This window comes from Podarcis gaigeae (genome assembly GCF_964106915.1).
Source record: "Podarcis gaigeae genome assembly, chromosome: Z".
NCBI lineage: Eukaryota > Metazoa > Chordata > Lepidosauria > Squamata > Lacertidae > Podarcis > Podarcis gaigeae.
The window spans coordinates 49,954,380-49,978,265 of NC_139691.1; the positions used below are offsets into that span (position 1 = coordinate 49,954,380).

The 23,886-nt window shown below is 44.1% G+C and overlaps 1 protein-coding gene across 2 annotated transcripts in view; it reads right to left on the bottom strand.

Moving 5' to 3' along the window:
• GPC3 (glypican 3) overlaps nucleotides 1-23,886 on the bottom strand; it is a 238,088-nt gene that overhangs the window by 86,594 nt on the left and 127,608 nt on the right. For both annotated transcript variants that reach the window (XM_083722916.1, XM_083722917.1), the window contains 2 exons: nucleotides 18,753-18,886; nucleotides 14,600-14,725 (listed from right to left, as the gene is read on the bottom strand). In XM_083722916.1, the coding sequence (XP_083579042.1) occupies nucleotides 14,600-14,725; nucleotides 18,753-18,886 (260 nt within the window). The remainder of the gene's footprint in view (nucleotides 1-14,599; nucleotides 14,726-18,752; nucleotides 18,887-23,886) is intronic.

Genomic DNA, 23,886 nt, shown 5'->3' on the forward strand with positions numbered 1-23,886 from the left:
AGACTCGTTTAACTGGGGGTACCATTAGCTTGATTACCCAAGCTATTGAGGGGAACCACTCCTCTCAAGCTCGACAGATGTTGTGTCCCAAAAGAGAATGGAGTTTAGTCCTAATCCCACAAAAGCTTGTCTTTGCTAATTACCCTAAACCGCCTAGATTTTATGCAGGGTCGGACCGTATAGACCACTTTTTGTCCATCATAAGTGGCATTTTACCGGGGGTAGTAAAAGCAATAGACATAGCCGCTATAGAGTATCTACATCAAGATGATTGCTCGGTACGAGCACTGATTACTTTTTTAGATCATAGTCTGGCCAGCTTTATTTTTAGAGCTAAAAACCTATTCAAAAAAGAAAGAATAATCCTATTAAGAATATTTGAAAATAGAGCACCTTTAACCTCTCTGATGGGGCCCAAGGGCATAGGAATGGAAGTTCACAAAAGGGAAAAAACCAACCACCAAAACCATCAAAATAGAAAGCATAAGTTCCAGCAGGATCATCTCCATCAAACAGTGCCAAATGAAAAAAAGGAAGCTCCACATCCAACTGGCGTCTGGCCTCTCACGTGTGATAGTGAGGACTCCGTTTTGGAGGAAGAACTCTCACTGATAAAGCGATTCTGGTCACTGCACTCTCCAGCTCAAACTGAGATCCTGAAAAGACTTGATTTACTTCGAAGCAGACTAGAAAAAAAGGATGACCAAGGTGAGACAATGAAGGACCCTTATGTGCAGCCCATATCTCCCAAATGTCTAGTGGATAGGAGGACGGTGGGAGGCACCTTTAAATGTGTAGACGTGGAATTACAATCAGAGCCCCCTGTGATGTACAATAAAGTAAGACCAAATCAAGGTGTGAAATCTCAAAGCGCCTGGCACACCTATCTTAAATTGTCTCCGTATGAATTAGCTTCCCCCCCAACTCCAAAATCTAGCCCCAAATCACCAAGAAGAGAGGATCATTACACTCTCTCCAAGCAGTCATCCTCGAAAAGAGCCAATGGGTGTGTTTTTTTAGACACCAAAGAATTGCTGGACGTGGTGGTGACATAGATCCAGCTCCCCGAAGGGCCCGGGGCCTAAAAGTGCTGTCTTGGAATATCGCAGGTTGGCACGCCAAGAAAAACAACCAACAATTTTTGTGCTACCTTAAGCAATTTGACATCATCTTCTTTCAGGAGACATGGCAGAATGACCCTATATTTCTCAATGGGTATAACTGCCACTACCTGCCTGCCTCTCCATCTTTAAGGGGCGGCAGATCTAGTGGTGGCCTAGCTTGCTTCATTTCCACGGAGCTGGCGCATTCTCTAACAGCCCTACCCAGCTGCAATTCTCTAGCAACAGCCGCTCTACTTAGCTTCAAGAGAACTACTCTTTTGCTGGTCAATGTCTATATTCCCCCAGGCCAAAAAAACCCCGCGGTCAAGGCTATTTGGGCTGAGCTAGAGGCGTTTTTAGAGCCTTTCGAATCTACTTACCCGTCTGCCCTGACTATTGTGTGTGGAGACTTTAACGCTAGTATAGGAACAGATGACAACAGTCTATACACTCACTTCAACCTATTTATGGACCCGGAAGAACAGACGGATATTGGTGCGACACGACTGTCCAAAGATAGAAGAAGTAATTTTTCAGGTCTCTGCTTAGTGCAGGCTGCCAGACGGAGGGAACTGCTGATATTAAACGGCAACATAGAGGGGGATCGCCCCGGGGAATATACCCATTTTTCCAAGGCTGGGGGAAGCGTTATAGATTATATTCTAATCTCAAGATTTGCTCACAGCTCTGTAAGGAAGTTCCAAGTGGGCCACAATACTCTGAGTGATCACCTACCTCTAATTTTAGAGCTTGCAGGTCGGCCTTTTGACTATTCTATTGCCGAGCCACAATATATACCTTCTGTAAATTTGGGTATACCTGCTCCCAAAAGACTCAAATGGTCCCCAATACTGAATGAAAATCTAACCCTCCTTCTTCAGTCAGCGGAGTTAAAGCTTATTCGCTCCGCTATTGTGTCAGGCAATTCAGTAGATGCGATTATGGAACGCTTTAAATTACTTTTGGAAAGATTGAAATCCCATTTAACAACAGTGATACATAGCGCCGCTACAAAGAGGGCAAAGGACGGAGCTAGCTGGTTTGACCTGGAGTGCAGGCAAACAAGGAGACAAATGAGAACAGCCTACCAGAGATATAGGAAATCAGGGACTGCCCTCCTACTTAATGCTTATATTTATCTGAGAAGGTCTTACAAACAATTACTAAGGAGAAAGAAACTGGAAGCTGAAAGAGCCGCATGGCACAGTCTGGTTAAGGCATCGCACGAGAAAGATACTACTTGCTTTTGGCGAACCATATCTGGTCTACTGGACCAGGAGCGTACTAATTCCATCTGTACAGTGGAACCAATGGAGTGGTTGCGCCATTTTCAATCTTTGTTCTATGACCAGGAAGCCCAACACTACAAATTATGTATTCAATTGGAGGACCTACCTCATTGGCCACCAGTAACTGTAAAGGAAGTTGAGAACTTAATCGCACAATTAAAGAACAACAAGGCCCCAGGGAATGACTACATCCCTGCCGAACCTCTGAAGTCCAACATTGGCTGGTGGGCCCCCCTGCTGGCGTCTTTATTTTCTTGGATCGACTCAACGGGTTTACTCCCAGATGGTTGGACTGAGGCAATAGTTATTCCAATCTATAAAAAAGGACCTATGCCAGACCCGGCGAGTTATAGACCAATCAGTCTTCTGTCTATACCCAGCAAACTATATGCCAAACATCTTTATATTAAGCTAACTAGCTGGCTCGAAACTGAAGCTATTCTAGCGGAAGAGCAAGCGGGTTTCAGGCAAGGCAGGTCCACCATAGACCATTGCTTCACCCTAGCCTATTTAATTGACAAATATGCCAAAAAATCCCATGGGGTGCTATATGCAGCCTTTATCGATCTAAAGGCTGCTTTCGATTCAATTCCACGTGCAAGACTCTGGGATAAATTGAGCACATCAAGTATAGACAAAAGACTATTATTTCTGATCAGCTGTTTATATAAAGACACGGTGCTGCATGTAAGAACTTCGTCAAATGGCCATCTTATAGGACCAGTTCCTGTCTGCAAGGGGGTCAAGCAAGGTTGCATCTTGGCCCCAGTTTTATTCAACTTTTACATCAATGATATGGTTAATTGTTTGTCATCTCCGGACTTCCACGCCCCCAAACTGGCTGACAAATCAATATCAGTACTTTTGTATGCTGATGATGCGATACTCCTATCTCGAACAAGAATAGGCTTAAATAGGCTCATAGGTGAATTTTCAGCATACTGCAGGAGAGAGCAACTGGTAATAAACTATCAGAAAACCAAAATTATGGTTTTTGCAAGGAAACACAGACAGTACAGCTGGAGGATGGATAACCAGACAATTGAACAGGTTAAATATCTGGGTATCGTTTTCCAGTCGACCGGGTCCTGGGATGTCCATCAAAAATGTGCCAAAGAAAAAGCAGCTCAAAGTATTAAGATGCTGTCTCGCTTCTTTTATACGAAGGGGGGCAGATACATCCCAGCAGCCTTTGAAGTCTTTCAAGCAAAACCTCTGGCGCAGTTACTGTATGGGGCACAAATCTGGACGGGGAACCACTGCTCCAGTCTTGAAACTGTTCAGTCTAAATTCCTAAGGCAGATATTCGGCGTCCCCTCCTGTGTTCCAAACGCAGCATTACGACTCGAGGCCTGCCTTCCATCTGTAGAAACTCAGACCTGGCAAAGAACATTCAACTACTGGCTTCGTCTTAATCTAAATCCACCTGGTCTACTGCCTCTAGTAATGCAAGACCCCCACAAAAGCAAGTGGTTCAAAACTGTGCATCAAAAACTTCTTACATGCGGTCTGACCAAGTGGGCGGGGGTGCCACCATCAGGCTTCTGGCCAGTGGTGAGGCGAGCCCTTGCCTGGTTATGGATACCAAACCTGGCTGCTTGTCTGCTACTGAATGTGTGCCTCATTCATTCTGGGGCCTATCAGTGGACAAGATTCAGAATACCGGATGTTGGAAGTCTGACACTTACAAGGGTTACGTGAGGAAGCGTCACCAATGATGCCTGTGCTGATGCCTGTCTGTTATTTCCTTTTTCATAGGAGCAGCTGTGTACATTTGGATTGTCTGCCACAGCATTGTGCACTGGGCTGGCAAGCGCGCTGATGAGTCTGGACTGGGGTGCCATCTCGGCCTTCCTGCCCTTGTGAGCGTATACTGGATGTCCAGATGGGGAATGCTTTGGGAGCAGTTCCTCCCTTTGGTGCAGTCGAGTGTGACCTGTGAAGGTCCTCCCGCAGCGCTGGTGGTGCAGCTGGGCGAAAACGATTTGCCATCTTCCCCCAGCATAAGTTTGTGTTTCTGCATGCGAGAGGGCTTGGATGAGTTGATGGCAGCTCTCCCTGGATTCAAAATATGTTAAGGCATTGGTTTAAAGTGGTCTGGAGGGGGGGTGGAGCACCTGTCCCCTCCAATGCGCAAAGGTATTCCATTAAAGGAACCCAGGGGCTTGCCATGCTTTCATCTGAATCCCTGGTGTGGGGTTTGGGCCATACAAACCCCTGGAAGCATGCAGGGAGAGGTGAGGATATGGTGCCCAACTCCATTTTCCTCCCCAATATTGTTTTCCCTTACTGGCTTTCGCTGGAATCCGGAAGTCAGTTCTGTCCCTGGGCGGGGACAGATAGTCGTAACCAATGCCTAAGCAACCACTCACATTTATGTATTTTAATAAAGTTGTGTGAATTGTGATTTATTTGGGGGGTGGCTTGGGGACCTTGACACGCAAGAGAGAAAATAGGCCGATTTGGGTCCCAGGTGCTTTCTTATTTATTTCATTTTACAGATTTATAAACCGCACAGCCAGAGCAGCGTGTAATAAGATACCATACAAATTCTAATAGCAACAGAGCCATTTCTACCTGCGTGCCACTAACCCTCCTTCTACCACCTCCAATTTGAGCACAACATTCATGACCCCCCACAGGGAAATCCCTTCCACATAACCTGCAATTCCACCCCTCTCCCAGCCAGGTGAATGCAGGGTGTGAACATGTGCACTCCATGCACCCCAGTCTCCATGGTGGAGGGGGCAGGATCCACACTATGCTTTTAAAGCACAATTTAGCTCACATGGCTTTCTCCCAAAGCATCCTGGGAACAGTAGCTTGTTATGGAAGCTGAGAGGTGTTAGGAGGCCCCTTTTCTCCACACAGAACTACAGTCCCCAGAGTTCCCTGGGAAGAGGGAATGACTGTTAAGCCACTATGAGAACTGCAGCCATGTCAGGGGAATGGAGAGTCTCCTAATAACTCTCTGCACCTTAGAAAACTACAGTTCCCACAATGCTTTGAGAGCTCATGGCTGTCCAAGTGGTATAACAGCACTTACAATGTAAGGTGTGGGTGTGGCCTATGGATGGTATGCCCTCCCCTTTTCATGATTCTAGTGGCCCAAATATGGCTTGCCTAAGCCTCTGGTGGACTACCATATGCAGATGAATTTGGCTTCGGGTCCCTGAAGATGGGAGGGGAAATGGAAAGCTCCAGGAGGCCCACCTCCGCTTCTGCCTTGTTTGCTTACCTTGTATATAAAACCTTTACACAATATGTTGGCAATAAAAGCAAAATTGGAAACTAATTCATCTCCAGGAGCAAAGCAGAAGGAGTTTAGGGAAGTGGTTGAAGTCTTTTAAGTAATGAGGGAATAAACTGAGAAAAGGGAAAGTTTAAGATGAATTATGTTTGTGCAGGATCCAATTCTCTTCTTCACTGTTTGGTAACAGCAGCATATTCTCACAATGCGCTTGGAAAAAAAGTTGTTTTGAAAAGGGAACTGTGTCATCTTATTCAGGAGAGAATTATAAGAATACACCACCACCAAGAAGCTTATGAAATTCTGTCAATCTGAACACATATTAGGATTTTAGATTTGAGAACTGAGGAAACCCTGACATGTGTGTAAAATCCTTCAATTAGCAAAGAATTCAACAAGCCTTTGTATATACATTTATAAATTGGGAATGTGCCACCTGGGAGAAGTATATATTGCCAGCATTTTGCCATCAACAGGCAACATCTTTTGTAAACACAGTCTTGTTACTTTTCACCCCTCCATATGAGTTTCTCCAACAATTCTGCAATTTCACAGCCAAGAGCCTCTACACCCTGCGGTGATTTGAAGAGAAAAGCTAGTTTCCCTTGGAACATTTCATACAAACATAGTATGCACAGCCGTTCATTCATCAGCCCTGGCTACCACTGATGTGAAACCAAGGCAATGGAGCTTTAAACCAAATCCTGGGGAGAAGGGAGACAATATTGCAAATATTGACAAGGAAATTATTGACAAATGACAAGGAAATTACTGAAACCTGGTGAGGTGAGACTTATGACAGGAATCTTGAAACTGAGGGGTATAGCCTATTCAAAAGAAAAAGATCAAACAGGAAGGGGGGAGAGTAGGAGGAGCATTATATGTAAAGGATGAGTACACTTGTGATGAGGTCCATGACCTGGAGCACAGAAAGCAGATTGAGAGCATATGGGTAAAAATTGTAGGAGAGGGAAGGAACAGGGACCTGTGGGTTTCTGATATAGACCTCCAGGCCAGACTGTGTACTTGGATGATGCCTTCCCAGGGCAGATTACCAAACAATAAAGATATAGCAGTCATGGCTGCAACTATCCTGATATCAGTTGCAACTCAAACTCTGCCAAGAATGTAAGGTCCACCAAACTCTTCAATTGCCTCAATGACAATTTAATTTCCCAGAACATGTAAGAAGCAGCAAGGGAATTGTCTACTGTAATGCATGGTGTGGAGAAGCCAGTTAGATAAAGAAAAGTTTTCTTCCCTCTCATAATGAACTTGTGGACATCCAGTGAAGTTGCTGGAAGATCAAAGAAAGTCCTTCTTCACGTGGCACATAGTTAAGCCATGAACTCGCTCCCCCAGGAGACAATGATGACCACTAACTTGGATGGCTTTAAAAGAGAATTAGACAAATTCATGGAGTAGGAGAGGGCTATGGATGGCTAGCAGCCATGATGGCTAAGAGCCGCCTCCACAGCTGGAGGCAGGAATGTTTTCAGATATCAGTTCCCGGAAACTGCAGTAGGGCAGAGTGCTCTTTTGCTCAGTTCCCGCTTGCCAGATTTCCTTTGAAGCATCTGGGTGGGCTCTGTAAGAAGAGGAATGTTCTTGGATAAGGTGGGTCATTGGGTTGCTCCAACATCTTACATTTGCGCACATACTTTCTGCTTCCGATAAGGTTCCAGGAGACCTTGACGTTCCAATCTGAGTTGCAGATAAGCAGCCACGTAGCCTGCACAATGCTCTGTGGGGGTTTTATTGTGCAAGTTTTACTCTTGTTCCACTGAGTTGCTGATCAGTAAAAATTAAACCTCACTGGGATCCACTGAATATTTGGGCATTGATCAGGATTTGCCATGGGATGCAATGATATCGATTGCCATCACTGCTGCTATTCTATTCTGTTGCAAGTTGCTTGGAAATCTGTGATAACAAGTGATTAACAAATTATCTACATCGATAATATTAACATTATTGGTCATTTTGAGCCTAATTTCAGCAAGATTGAAGTGCAGAGAAGATAGCACTCTATGAGTGCCATATGTGTGAGGTTCTGTTGTGTTTTTGTATTTTCTGTTGGAGTGGCCGGGGCAACCCAGTTGGATGGACGGGGGGGGGGGGACCCATAGTATTAGTTCACAGACCCAACATTATCAATCCATGCAATACATCATTAGCAAGCAAAAAACACAAAGCTAATGCTAGGCTGCATTAATAGAAGTATACTGTCCTGATCAAGGGAAGCAATAGTCCTGCCTTGGTCTGACCACACCTGCAGTCCTCTGGGCACAGCAATTTAAGAAAGATGTTGACAAGATGGGTGCAGAAAAGGGCAACTAAGATGATTAAGCTTGTGGAAACCAAGCCTTATTAGGAATGGTTGAGGGAGTTGGGTATGTTTAGCCTGGATAAGAAGAGACTGAGAGGAGATATGAGAGCCATCTTCCAATATCTCAATGGCCATCACATGGAAGATGGAGAAAGCTTGTTTTCACTTGCTTCGGAGGGTGGGACTTGTACCAATGGATTCAAGTTACAAGAAAGGAGATTCAGGCTAAATGTCTGAAATAACTTTCTGACAGTAAGAGCTGTAGAACAGATTCCCTTGAGAGGTGATGGACTTGGAGGTTTATAAGGAGAGGTTGGATGGCCATCTATCAAGTATGGTAACTGCTATGTGCTCTCTGTGAGGCTATCTTTGATGGTCTGGAAGCTAAAGTTAGTGCAATATGTAGCTGCTAGTCTGTTGGCCACTTCAGCTCCTTAAGGTCATATTATACCGGTCCTGAAAGAATGGCACTGGCTGCCAACTGGATACTGAGCCAATTTAAGTGACTGTCAATACTTACAAAGCTTGGGCCCTATATCAAGTTCTGGCCACTACAGTTTAAGGAGGAGACTGAGAAGCTGGAACATATGCAGAGGAGGATGGCGACCAAGGTGATCAAGGGTCTGGAAACAAAACCTTATGAGGAACAGTTGAAGGAGTTGGAGATGTTTAGCCTGGAGAAGAGAAGACTGGGAGTTGATATGATAGCCCTCTTCAAATACCTGAAGGGCTGTCCATGGAAGATGGAGCAAGTTTTGTCTTGTTCCAGAGGGTAGGACCCAAACCAATGGATTCAAATGACAAAGAAAGGAGATTCTGACTAAACATCAGGAAGAACTTTATGATTGTGAGAGCTGTTCAACAGTGGAATGGACTCCTTTGGAAGGTGTTGGGCTCCCCTCCCCCAAACATATTTTTAATGAAACTTTTGCATAAAGACAAAGTACACAGAACAAATGAAAACTTTTTAGACGCATCATTCAATAAAAGGTTATTTAAAAGCATCTGTTATTCTTCCTAGCCAGAAATGAGGTATAAGATCATGGAAAAGGGTAAGGGGAAAGGAGAGTGGAAGAGGAGGGGGAAAGAATAAGACTTATTGAGAATAAGTCCCCTTGAAAACTATGCATGAGTTGTAGGAGGATCCAGATCTTACTATTTATTTATAAAGTCATTAAAAGGTTGCCAACTCGCAAAGGATAGATTTTTTTTGTTGTGCCTTGCATAACCCGGGCATGCTGGGACAGTTTCTCCTATAAAGCTTTGTGCCATAGTTCATCAATCTATTTGTGGTGTGGAAAATGCACAACATCCTTCCAGTGACTCCAATCTAGCTGTTGCCAAAAGGAAAGCTAGCAATGTTTTAGTGTGAATGGAAATGTAGACAATATTTATTATTGCCAATAGTGCTGTGGTGGGACATGGCAAGATATCTTAACCAGAAATAGAACATAAGGCACCAAGTAATAGAATCATAGAAGGGGCCACAAGAGCCATCTAGCCCACCCCTGCAATGCGGAATCTTTTTCCCAACGTGGGGCTCAAACTCACCACCCTGAGACCAAGACTCATGTTCTACCAATTGAGCTATCCCAGCAATCAAGTAACTTGTTCCAGAAGTGGGTGAGTGCTTAACCACTCCACCACATGTGGATAGTAGTGCCAGTTTCTGAGCAGCCTTACCAACATAAGAGGGAGTCAGATTGATGCTATGCAGGCAAGGAGGTGTCCAGTGCAAGTGAAACAGGATTCATAAAATTGCTTCTTGAGTGTTTGTCAAAATGGATTTCAACAGTGGGTTTTTGTCCAAAGCCTATCCCACATCTACTCCCCTATTTGAGTGGTGAGGTTGGTTTCCTGCTGGGATCAAGGAGTTGTGGACAACCCCTTCTTTAGGACAAATAGGAGTTTATAAATTTGGGAAGCCATCCCTTTGTAGGCCAGGGTGGATCAGGCGCAGTGGTTTCATATGTGGCTTGAGATCGCAGAAGTTGCGCTTGGTTGTAGAGTTTGCATGCAGATCATAGAATCATAGAGTTGGAAGAGACCCCAAGGGCCATCGAGTCCAACCCCCTGCCAAGCAGGAAACACCATCAGAGCACTCCTGACATATGGTTGTCAAGCCTCTGCTTAAAGACCTCCAAAGAAGGAGACTCCATCACACTCCTTGGCAGCAAATTCCACTGTCAAACAGCTCTTACTGTCAGGAAGTTCTTCCTAATGTTTAGGTGGAATCTTCTTTCTTGTAGTTTGGATCCATTGCTCCCTGTCCGCTTCTCTGGAGCAGCAGAAAACAACCTTTCTCCCTCCTCTATGTGACATCCTTTTATATATTTGAACATGGCTATCATATCACCCCTTAACCTCCTCTTCTCCAGGCTAAACATGCCCAGCTCCCTTAGCCGTTCCTCATAAGGCATCGTTTCCAGGCCTTTGACCATTTTGGTTGCCCTCCTCTGGACACGTTCCAGTTTGTCAGTGTCCTTCTTGAACTGTGGTGCCCAGAACTGGGCACAGTACTCCAGGTGAGGTCTGACCAGAGCAGAATACAGTGGCACTATTACTTCCCTTGATCTAGATGCTATACTCCTACTGATGCAGCCCAGAATTGCATTGGCTTTTTTAGCTGCCGCGTCACACTGTTGGCTCATGTCAAGTTTGTGGTCAACCAAGACTCCTAGATCCTTTTCACATGTACTGCTCTCAAGCCAGGTGTCACCCATCTTGTAATTGTGCCTCTCAATTTTTTTGCCCAAGTGCAATACTTTACATTTCTCCCTGTTAAAATTCATCTTGTTTGTTTTGGCCCAGTTCTCTAATCTGTCAAGGTCGTTTTGAAGTGTGATCCTGTCCTCTGGGGTGTTAGCCACCCCTCCCAGTTTGATATCATCTGCAAATTTGATCAGGATGCCCTTGAGTCCATCATCCAAGTCGTTGATAAAGATGTTGAATAAGCCCGGGCCCAAGACAGAACCCTGTGGCACCCCACTAGTCACTCTTCTCCAGGATGAAGAGGAACCATTGATGAGCACCCTTTGGGTTCGGTCAGTCAGCCAGTTACAAATCCACTGAGTGGTAGCATAGTCAAGACCGCATTTTACCAGCTTCTTTACAAGAATATCATGGGGCACCTTGTCAAATGCCTTGCTGTAATCAAGGTAGGCTACATCCACTGCGTTCCCTTCATCTACCAGGCCTGTAATTCTGTCAAAAAACGAGATCAGGTTCGTCTGACATGACTTATTTTTCAGAAATCCATGCTGACTATTGGTGATCACAGCATTCCTTTCTAGGTGCTCACAGACTGTTTGCTTAATGATCTGCTCCAGAATCTTCCCTGGTATTGATGTCAGACTGACTGGGTGGTAATTATTTGGGTCCTCTCTTTTCCCCTTTTTGAAAATAGGGACAACATTTGCCCTCCTCCAGTCTGCCGGGACTTCGCCTGTTCTCCAGGAGTTCTCAAAGATGACTGCCAGTGGTTCTGAGATCACATCTGCCAGTTCTTTTAATACTCTTGGATGCAGTTCATCTGGCCCTGGAGACTTGAATACATCTAGACTAGCCAAGTATTCTTGTACTATCTCCTTAGTTATTCTGGGCTGTGTTTCCTCTGCTGGATCATTTGCTCCAAATTCTTCAGGTCGGGCATTGTTTTCTTTATCGGAGAAGACTGAGGCAAAGAAGGCATTGAGGAGTTCAGCCCTTTCTGTGTCCCCTGTTTGCATTTCACCATCTTCTCCTCTGAGTGACCCCACTGTTTCTTTGTTCTTCCTTTTGCTACGAACATACCCATAAAAGCCTTTTTTGTTGCTTTTAACCTCTCTAGCAAGCCTGAGTTCATTATGTGCTTTAGCTTTTCTGACTTTGTGTCTACATTTTTAGTGTTTTGCTAATGGAGAATACCTCCGATTCTTGTATTGCACTATTGAGAAATTACCCTTGATTTGGTGTAAGCATGCCTATCAAAGATGATGTTATAAAGTTCTCCATTATTTGCATGTCAGAATTACTTGGGAAGTATAAGTCAGAAGAGAAAGTGCTGAAGTCCTTATTAATGTCCTATAGTGTATTTCACCTGCTTCTGTCCATGTTGAGGCAATTGAGTTCAAAGGCTGGTAACTTGAGGCCCCTTATCTCCAAATTCATAGTATTTGCCTTACATTTAGTCTTTACCGCACTAATGTTGCTTTTCCCCAGCAATTGCCATTCATGTTTTTTAGACTGAAGAAGGTGGTATGCTTTACCCCCCCTGCTTGTTCATTTATATTCTCTTTCAAGATGTCTGATCTGTTGTTCCTGTTGCCATGTTAGGGATATCCTGGTTTTCCAGATCTTGCTGGTTCCCACAATGCAATGGCTTCTCAGTACCACCTTCACAGCATCCCAGAGGGTTCAAGGCTCCCTGCCTGAAGTGTTATTGCTTTCTTAATATTGTTCTATTGTTCCTTTCAGGTTTGATGCAGCCAGCACTTGGGTGAAAGTTTCATTGGTGAGTAATGCAGAAAGCTTTTGTCCATGCAATGTCTGTACTGACTGGTGCGTGGTCTGAGACAGTTGCTATTCCATTTTCCTGCCGCTCTGACTTTTTGCATGAGTCCTGAAGAAATCAATATATAATCATAATGGGAATAAATAAAGCAGTGTGAGAAAAAGCTGAAGTCCCTCGTGCAGGTGTCACCATAATCCCACCAGATCATGAGCCTCTATTATTCACACTGCTTTAGTGCCTGGGCTATTGTTTGAGTTTGCACTGTGGCTCTTGTCCATAGAGTTATTGAGGCAGATGCCCCCCCCCCCCAATATTATGGAGACTTTTGCAAAATCCTTGAGATTGTTCAGTGTGAATTTTAAGAATGTTGATTGATTTGTGCATACAAAGCTCCCCGAGTGTATAGTTCTCTGTGAAGCGTCCCCTTTACAAAACATCCATTTTACAAAGGCGAATCTGCCATTAAGATCTGTGATGGTATACTGCATTACAAAGGGACTTTTCTGGGTAATAATAACTGCTACCCCTCTTGCTTTTGATGTGCCAGTTCCACCTATTTGTGATTCTAGCCGTCTTCCCTTGAGATTCTATACCCATAATTTTTCTTTTGCTCAGTTTCCTGAAGAAACATGGTTTCCGGTTATTATTATTTTGAGAACACTTAACCAGGCTTCCAAGCTCTTTTACATTCAATGTCAGTACCTTAATTGAGCCACTAGATGGGGCTCTTGTGCTTGAAATACTCATTTAGCCAGAAAAATGTGTCATGCAATAGGTGGAAAGATAGAAAAAAAGGAGTTTGAAAAGGTAGAAACTTGAAACAGTAACTACAAATTGAACAGAACATTAAACTACCCCCTTCAGTCAGGAAGTTCCTCCATTACTGATGGAGTTTGGAGCAATTCTGAGAGTTGAGCTTTTCAGGGGGAAATTGGGGGGGGGGGCAGTGGGGAGCCTGTTTCTGAGCAGAGTCTGCTCTCTCCCCACGGCTTGTAGTTGTGATTGCAACCATCCACCTTGCTGAGAAAAAGTCCACTTAAGATTTAATCGTAATGGTAATGAGAAACACTTACGTTTTGCTTTCAATCTGTTTCACTTGAAGACATTTCAGGTCTTGGGTTACTGGCTGGTCACTTGTTTCTCACTGTGCATCAAGCAGCACCTTGCCCCGTGGATTAAGTATGGATTAAGTGGTTGGGGGGGGGGGGTTCTAAGCTTTTGGAAGTGTTGTATCTGCTGCAGAAAACATCTTTCCATTATGCTGGACTAGCAGTTGAAAGGGGAAGCCCCAGCAATACAGCACTCCCTTTTCTTGCTGAGCCTGATTCCCCTTCATTCCTGAGGACTGATCATGCTGCCTGGGGGCTGATGGGAGTTAGAGGTCAAAAACAGCAGCATGGTCACAATTCTGAGTCATCCAATGAACCTGAGCGTTGGAGGGTTCAGAACAGACAAAAATAATTCTTCATACAGCACAACATTAAATATGACCCCCCCCCCCTGCAAACTTGGATGGCTTTAAAAGACAAATTCATGGAGGATGAAGACTTATCAATGGCTACGAGCCACAATGACTAGGTATCTTGTGCCTCCACTGTCAGAGGCAGCCATGCTTCTGAGCACCAGTTGCTGGAAAAGCAGGAGGGGAGAGTTCTGCTGCTCTCGGGTCCTGCTTGCAGGCTTCCCATCTGCTTGGCCATTTGGAGAACAGGATGCTGGACAAAGTGGGCCTTCAGCCTAATCCAGCATCCAAGCTCTTCTCAGGATGGGATTTGGAGTCCAAAGACACACGGAGGAACTGCGGCAGATGGACGGCATAATACTACTACAGTGGTACCTCAGGTTACAGACGCTTCAGGTTACAGACTCCGCTAACCCAGAAATAATACCTCGGGTTAAGAACTTTGCTTCAGGATGAGAACAGAAATTGTGTGGCAGCGGGAGGCCCCATTAACTAAAGTGGTACCTCAGGTTAAGAACAGTTTCAGGTTAAGAACAGACCTCCAGAAAGAATTAAGTTCTTAACCTGAGGTACCACTGTACGAAGAATTTCAAGCTGGGGCCAAGCATAACAACAACAACAACAACTCAGCATCACTAAAGGGGGAGGAATGAAAAGAAATGAATTCATTTTACCTTTCTACAACTTCTTGGCCATTCCAGCAATGGGTATTATTCTGTGCAGTGGAGCTGTGGCTGCAGATGTAGTCTGGTAAACTGCTGTAGAAACTACTGTGGGCTCTTAGTTTTGTGATAAGTTCCCTGAAACAAAGTAGAGATGCCAAAAATGAAACTATAGGCTTAAACAAGTAATGCTATTGTTTTAAACTAGTTCGCAAACCAGTCTTGAATCACAACAGAAAGCATTTAGCAGACACAAACATAGAATGAGTTAATATGCTTGTCCTCCAGTGGTTGGTTCCTTGGGTTAGCATGGTGATTTAAGTGGTGTCCAGTCTCTGTGTGGCTTACTGAGCTGAAATCCTACAGAGATGCTTTGGGGATTCCTCCTGCAACAACTTTCACCAATATTTAAACATGACATTGTAATTTTTTCCTCTGCCGCTAGGTGCTGCTGGAGGATTGCAATAGTTTTGGCTTCTGCAATAGGCAGAATACGCAGAAAAGCAGCATTAAGCACATGTTGTTGTTGTTTAGTCATGTCCAACTCTTCGTGACCCATGGACCAGAGCACGCCAGGCACTCCTGTCTTCCACTGCCTCCTGCAGTTTGGTCAAACTCAGGCTGGTCTCTTTGAGAACACTGTCCAACCATCTCGTCCTCTGTCGTCCCCTTCTCCTTGTGCCCTCCATCTTTCCCAACATCAGGGTCTTTCCCAGGGAGTCTTCTCTTCTCATGAGGTGGCCAAAGTATTGGAGCCTCAGCTTCAGGATCTTCCAGTGAGCACTCAGTGCTGATTTCCTTCAGAATGGATAGGTGTGATCTTCTTGCAGTCCATGGGACTCTCAAGAGTCTCCTCCAGCACCAGAATTCAAAAGCATCCATTCTTCGGCGATCAGCCTTCTTTATGGTTCAGCTCTCACTTCCATACATCACTACTAGGAAAACCATAGCTTTTACTGTACGGACCTTTGTTGGCAAGGTGATGTCTCTGCTTTTTAAGATGCTGTCTAGGTTTGCCATCACCTTTCTCCCAAGGAGCAGGCGTCTCTTAATTTCGTGGCTGCTGTCACCATCTGCAGTGATCATGGAGCCCAAGAAAGTAAAATCTCTCACTGCCTCCATTTCTTCCCCTTCTTTTTGCCATGAGGTGATGGGACCAGTGGCCATGATCTTCGTTTTTCTGATGTTGAACTTCAGACCATATTTTGCGCTCTCCTCTTTCACCCTCATTAAAAGGTTCTTTAATTCCTCCTCACTTTCTGCCATCAAAGTTGTGTCATCTGCATATCGGAGGTTGTTGATATTTCTTCTGGCAATCTTAATTCCGGCTTGGGATTCATCCAGCCCAGCCTTTCGCATGATGAAATCAACTACAGAAGAAGTAGCTAAGCTTCCCTGTTGCAGCAGAACCCCCCACACAGTGCCCCACAGCGCCCCAAAGACCAACACATTTGTGGTGGTGCACACAGCCTGCTCATAAAGCTGCTACCTTATCCCAGATGGTGCTATTTGTGCATCCAGACCAGAACGATCTGCTTTTGGACAGAGGCTGCCCTCCCGGTTCTGGGATGAGGCTCCTTCCCTTCCCTTCCCCAACATCTATCTCAGTGCGGATGCTGCCAGGGAAGGAGCCTGCATGTGGAACGTGCTATCTGCCCCAGGGGTGGGCAGAAGATATATAACCTTCCAAGATGGTCCTATAATTTTGTAACTATTCAATAATACTGATTAGGGATGCATTGAGATGATCCAATACAGATCTCTATGTGTTGCCTTTGAGCTGGACCAACTGCTTCGTGTGTGTGTGTGTGTGTGTGTGTGTGTGCCTGCACGCAGAGGCAAATGATTTTGCTTGCTCCAATGTCTTCTTTTGCAGTAACTTCAATTGGGTTTTCCTTGAACTTCCAGGGTTCGTAACTGAACTTGCACACCTTTCTCTGGAAACTGAAGCCCCTTCTCTTTTCAGTGTCCTGAAATCTTTAGCTGTGAAGTATATGGAAGAAACTGCTTCTAAGTGTTCTTTCCATGCGCCTTCTCCAGAGTGACCCTCAAAGCCCATCCTTCATGGCTGACTCACCTCCTTTCCCCTTGATGGGTTGCAATCTGCACAAAGGGTGAACTGTCTTCTTCTCGGGGCTGAAAAGCTCCCCTTTCCTGCTGACTAGGTGGCTCCAGGATGCTGGAGTTCAGGGACTCTGCTGCACAAAAGTGATGGATCTTCCACCCTGGCCACCACACCAGTGTCAGGATCTACTGAAAGATCTCTAGGTGCTTTGTACTGCATCAGAAAGGGCTCCTGCCCCCCAGCTATTTAATGATCAGAAATCAAGTTGCCCATTGAAACATTCTCTGCCCTGGCTGGCTGCTTATTTGTCAAAGGCTTAAGCATCCTCCCCTATAGCCACACCACCTTGAACTTGCCCAATTTTGGAAGATGGCGGGAGGATTTCCACACAGTGCAGCTTCACCCAGCGTGGCTGAATTGTAGAGTTTAAAATATGCACCTGCCACAATTACCTGCTTTGTAGAAACAAAAAAAGTTCCTTCCAGTAGCACCTTAAAGACCAAAGACATAGTTGGTCTTTAAGGTGCTACTGGAAGGTACTTTTTTTGTTTTGACTATGGCAGACCAACACGGCTACCTATCTGTAACTGCTTTGTAGAGTTCCCAAAAGCAAAAGAAAAGGAGGAGGACTCTCTTCACTCATGGACTTTCTGGTGACATGCATAAACTATGGCTGCTGCTTGATTCCTGGTATTTTCAGCTATTTGTTTAAAGAGACAGCTTGAGGCAGTATATACCCTTCCGGCTGAAGGAAACTCTTAGGCAGATTAGTTGTAAGCTGTGAAGCACCCAGCTGGGGGCGGCCTTAACAAACACAAACCTTTGCAATGCTACCAGTGGGAGTTCTCATCTCTCTCTCTCTCAATTTGTTTTCCCCTCTTTAAATAAGCCACCCAGGTCCCCCCTATAATCAGATTCTGGCAGACTGCACACAGACTATGCAATAAAAAAAGCCACAGAGAGGAAATGAAATATGGATCTATTATTTTTATGTTTATTTCCCCCCTCTGTACTGATGAGGAGTAAGGCAACCCATTCATTGAGGATAATGCACAAACACAGTATTACACAGTAAACAAAATTCAGTTAATGAGTGGCATTCAAGTTTTCATTAGTTTTTCTGAGTATAATGCTATTGCTTTTCTAATCTGAGTATAATGCTTGTGCCTTCATCTTCATCTGTCACTGGGAGACTATAAACTGAAAGTGACCCAGAGGGGAATGTGGCTCTCTGCTTAAGAGCCCCTTTCAAACAGGCAATGGTTTGCTTTTGGTCCTTGTGGGTCCTTGTAATCTGCCACTATGCAACTGACGAGATCTAAGATCACTTCAGGGTGACTTGTCTGCAACACCAACAGGAACGTTGCACAAAACTTGTAACAGGCTGGGTTTGACCGTGGCTTCCCTGGAACAGAACTCAGGTGAAGGAGCTCATCCAAAGATTTCCCACAAGAGATGCTGCAAGGATAAAGAGGGAGGGAACATCTCACATCTTCGAAGCCATTTCTAATGTTACGGAGCAGTCTATTAAGTTGGATCCAGTGTTAACACTTTTGTCATTGGACATTAATATCAATTCAGATCTGCAGCACAGGGAGCTGGTCGGCTTCCTACGGTCTGCTGCCCACTTGGTGAGAGTGCAACAACGGAACTCTAAAACCAAGTTACTATTCAGTGCTCAGAATGCCTTATGTGACAAGGAAGACTTGTAAGAGGCTCCTCAGAATAAGATGGTTTTGCTGGAGCCTGGCTACTCTTTCTTTCACACATGAATGCAAGAGGGAACACTCTGCCTCCACCTGCTACCCAAGCTTGGACGTGGACAGGATATGTTAAAAGTTAGTAAATCTAAGGATTTTGCATGGGATTGTTACAGTGTGGGCTGGACCTTAAAGGCACAGAAAATAAGACTTGTAACTGGACCAGTGCTTTCTTGTTTACCTGGTTGTACTCATGATGAAACATTTTTTTTTCCTGCTGAAAGAACTATGCACACAGTCCAGAGCTCCTTACAGGAAGGAGGGGGAGATAAAAATATAATACATACATATTGAAAATAAATGGGAATCTTACGAAGATGGCTGGCATTGGCTTTCTCACCTCCTTCTAGTGGACAGAGTTTCTTCGTGTTCCACAGGAGCAACCCGTGTCATCTTCTGCTCAACAAAAAGGTCCTCAGGATACCAAGCTGACCGGGAATACCTCTTCTGAGAAAGGCTGCATAACTTGCCAATCTGAAAAAATAACAAAACCAAAGAACCATGAACCTCTCCCCCTCCCTGATATAGTTGCTGAAATGCTAGCAGTTGTCAGGGTTGGTTCAGCTGCATAGAGACTCAGAGACAAGCAATAAAGTTGATTATTTGTTCAAGGAAACAGAATACAGAGAAAGCCATAGGCAATACTGTCTCCCAGTAAAGCAGTTGCCAGAACTGACGATCTGTGCCTCCCACTTCCCTCTGAGTCCCACCCCTCTTTGCACATGCCAGATCATCTTAAGCCAACACCCTTTGAAACTGCAGGCCATTTTTTCATGGTTTACTTTTAACATGACCAAAGGAGCAGAATGTGAATTTGTCTCATGTGACCAAAGCTGCAGAACAATCTAATTAAGGATGTTTTTAGCTTAAAACATTCTCATACGTTTATATATTTAAAAATTACGATTTTGTTCAAAAATCTCATCATTTCAGAATACATAGAACCACAATTTCATTAAAAAAATAAAAAAATACATGACTAATCTTTGTTGATGTGAGCACTTTATTATTCCGAGCATGAAAAGATAGCCAGCTCTCAGCAACTTTATTGCCACTTTGCCTGTTTTCTTAATTCTAAGGCAATTAACTTAATAGCACCATTATGCCTTTTATTTTCTCCTTATTCTGCTGCTGGCATCCCTCCTACTCTCCAGGATTTAGTGTAAAGGATCTTTGCATCTTACCACATACCTTTAATACTTCTCAGGATTTGCTATTTGCACACACACCTACAAGACTCAATAAAAATGTTGCACAAGTCCAGAGAGCTGCATTCAGCCTCCACATTCAATATTTGTCCAATAGTTCTTTGCTGCTAGACACATCCACAGGTGGTAAAAAAGTTCCCAATCCCGTCTCACATTTCCATCACATGATATATTAAGTACCTGTCCTATTTTAAGGTTTCCTAGTGTGGTGTTTGGTGTAAGGTTGAGATGGGAGGTGGTCCAGTGTCAAGTCTAACCCCCTCCCCATGGCACCTATCCTGGATCTGGCACGTCTGGGTGGTACTTCGCTCCTCTTTGCCCTTGCTTCCTCTTAGTGTGCAATGGTCCCTCATCACATCTTACTCTTCCCGTCTCTGCAGCACCTTCATCCAGCATGAGTCACTCCATCCTCCTCTGTGCTCCAACATGCTACATCACCCCCTTGGTCTTCACAATACTCCTCTTCATGTCTACCCTGGAGAGTTGTGTTGACATTTGGGCTTGCCTCTTCTTCCTTTAAATAGGGCACTACTGTTAGGGTGGGTTCCAATCTGAGTCAGCTACAGGTGCAGGGATCACCTGCTCTGTGCTTTCAGCCTGCTCAGGCAGAGCAGGCCAGCATTTCCTCAGGCATTCCACACTTGTGTCTGGCAGGTATTCTCTCCAAGCTGCTGACCACATGCATGCAGCTGCCCACTCCTTCTCCTTGGCAAACAATGTTGTTTTTCCCTCCTTGACTACTTACAGGCTCACGGTGACAGCAGCAGTAGGGCGGGTGAATATGTTGGGACTCCCTGCTTGCTTGAACAGATCCCTCTGGTAATTCTCCCACCCTCTTCCCGGTTCCCCATGTCTGCCCCATCCTGACAGCTCAACATCAAGCACTCTTCGCCCTGACTGTCACTTCCCCCTCCCCAGCAAGCCTCTTCCAGGTGATCCTCACCATCAGTGTCAGTTTCCTCCTCCTCTGTGGTGCCCCTGCGTCCCCTGGCTTCACAGACACCCTCTCCCAGGCATGGCCACACATGGACACGTAGGTCCAATATTTTGCAACATTAAATGTGTCCTTGGATTTCAACCATTATGGGTGGAATAATGCAGCACATGAGTTTAAGACATGGTAGTATTTGACAGCCCAAGTCAGTCAGAAAGAGCAGGGGCACTGGGAAGGGAGGGCTCTATTTGCTATAACAATCCCAACTGACAGAGCTTTTCTTGAGAGGTGCACAACCTCTTCTATATTAATGCTGTCCACAGCGGGTTGTATGCACCCACCTGTTAGGCTCTGGGGTCTTAAATCACAGCATGCCACTGGCTGCGCCAAAACTCTGATGGTTCATTCATCCACAAGAGCAGGGTTGTTGTTTTTTACAGATAGTAACTGGCGTTATTGAATTTTTATGTTCTTGGCCCAGCCAGCCAGCTGTGTTCAGCTGTTCCTGATAAGCACTGCGGTGAACTGATGTTAAAGGGAGATGTCAATGCTATCAATCAACAGTCTCTATATATCTGAACCTTTTTCTAGGTTGCTGAGCTCAAGGAAAACAGACATACAAACAAGCAGCACACTGAAACACTTGCTAAAACCTCATTTGTGGCCTTCCTTCAGAGGCTGGAGCCCCCATTTTTTTTCCAAAGAGAAGCTTATTTTGTTTCTTATTAGTTTACAAAGGAAAAAAGGGCAACAATTAAGGTTAGGCCATCGACCGTGGTTTATAAAATTATGCGTGATGTAGGGGAGAATGGGAGAAGATTTCTCTTTGTGTGTGCTAAATAATGGAACTCAGCAAAATCAGTGGGTAGGAGATTCAGAGCTGACATACTCTAGGCACCATGCGTAATTTATGAAATGCACTGCCACAAGCTGTGGCGACAGTATCTAGCATAGATGGCTTCAAAGCAGGGCTGGACACGTTAAGAGTTCCACTGAGGAGGAGAGAGATCTATCCATGGCTAATGAGCATGACAGCTGAATGGAGCCTCCACATGTTCAGAGGCAGAATACACCTGGGAGTGACAAGAACTCAGTGTCTTTAAAAAAAAGTTTTAAAATTATTAGTTTTCCAATTTTATAACAAACATATCAACAAACAAGAAAAACATAACCCTATCAACAAACAAACAAACAAACAAATAAACAAACATTTATTCTAACTGAAATAATTCCACTTTTGTTATCATTGTTAAATGACTTCCTCGAATCCCCCTGGTTGAGTTTCCATATAAATCATTGTAGCAGTTTTCCAAAACTATTTTCACATAAAGTTACTAGGTCAATTAACACCTTTCTTTCTTTTCATTTTGACTTTTATCCATAATGCTCTACAATATTACATATTTAAATCCTAGGCCCACCTGTTACTCACAAGTAAGTCTATTTAAGGTAAATTATCTTAGCATATTTAACTAAGTAATCTTTAAACTTCTTCCAATCCTCTTGATACTCCTCCTCCTTCTGGTTGCGGACTCTTCCGGTCAGGTCGGCTAGCTCCGAAAAGACCATCATCTTCATCTGCCATTCTTCCACGGTTGGTACTTCTTGTAATTTCCAGTTTTTGGCCAGCAAAATTCTAGCTGCAGTTGTGGCATACAAAAACAATCTAACATCTTTCTTGGGCAATTCCAAACCTGTTATTCCAAGTAGAAAGGCTTCTGGTTTTGTAATAAATGTATATTTCAACATTTTTTTCAATTCATTATAAATCTTTTCCCAGAAGTCTTTCACCTTGGGGCACGTCCACCACATATGGTAAAATGTACCTTCTTTTTCTTTACATTTTCAACATAGATTATCACTCTTGTGGTAGATCTTTGCTAATTTTACAGGGGTTAAGTACCATCTATACATCATTTTCATAACATTTTCCTTTAACACCGTACATCCAGTAAACTTAACCCCTTTGTTCCATAACCTTTCCCAATCTTCAAACATTATATTGTGTCGAACATCTCTTGCCCAATCTATCATCACAGATTTAACTTGTTCATCCTTTGTGTGCCACTGCAACAGTAAATTATAAATTTTAGATAGGTTTTTAACATTAGTATCTAACAACTCCATTTCCAATTTGTTTTTTCCATTGCAAAACCATTTTTCTTGTCTAGCTTAAACAATTCATTGATCTGATAGTATTGTAACCAATTCATTTTATCTTTAATTTGATCAAATGGACTTAATTTAAATCCTTGATTATCTTCCAGCAATAGGTCAGAATATCTCAACCATTTGGTCTCCATATTTAACTTTTTCTGGGCCTTTGCCTCCATTGGCGAAAGCCACCTGGGTGTTTTCCTTTCTAAGAGATCTATGTATTTTATCCAAACATTATATAAAGATTTTCTGATTACATGATTTTTAAAACCATTATGGGCCTTTATCTTGTCGTACCATAGATAAGCATGCCAACTAAATACATTGTCAAACTGCTCCAAATCAAGAACCTCAGCATTATCTCCCTGCCAGATTTGAAGATATACTTTGAAGCCGGAGCCCTTTGTTGGGTTAAGGAATGAATTCAATTAGATAGAATCATAGAATCATAGAGTTGGAAGAGACCCCAAGGGCCATCGAGTCCAACTCCCTGCCAAGCAGGAAACACCATCAGAGCACTCCTGACATATGGTTGTCAAGCCTCTGCTTAAAGACCTCCAAAGAAGGAGACTCCACCACACTCCTTGGCAGCAAATTCCACTGTCAAACAGCTCTTACTGTCAGGAAGTTCTTCCTAATGTTTAGAAGATTCCACCTAAACAGAAATCCTACCTGGAGGAGAGCTCAGTGTCTTGCTTGTGGACTCCCTGGAGGAATCTGGTTGGCCACCACAGGAAGCAAGGATGGGTCAGCATCTCACTCTGCTTTCCGATGTCCTCCAGATGAAACTGCTGCTTAAGCAAACTTCAAACAATGGTGTAAGAGCCTGGCAAACCTAGTTTCCTGGTTTGGATGCAATGAGAAACCATGGCCAACTGCACCCAGAAAATGTTGAACTGCAGCAAGCCAATGAGAGAACAGGCAGCAAGGGTGAAAGGCTCACATAACCTTGACTTAATAAATTGAGAAGCATACATCCAAACCAGGCCCTTCTCTTTGCAAATCTAACACTGGGCCATAGTTTAGTGTTACACATACAATTTTTTTTCAAGCATTAGGCTCAAGTGCTACCTTCCCCACACTCTCCATGTGCGGTAATCAGAAGTTTGTAACAGCAAGTAGAAGCAAAGCATCTTTTGCTGCTGCATGTGAACTTGACTTGCCAAGACCTCAAA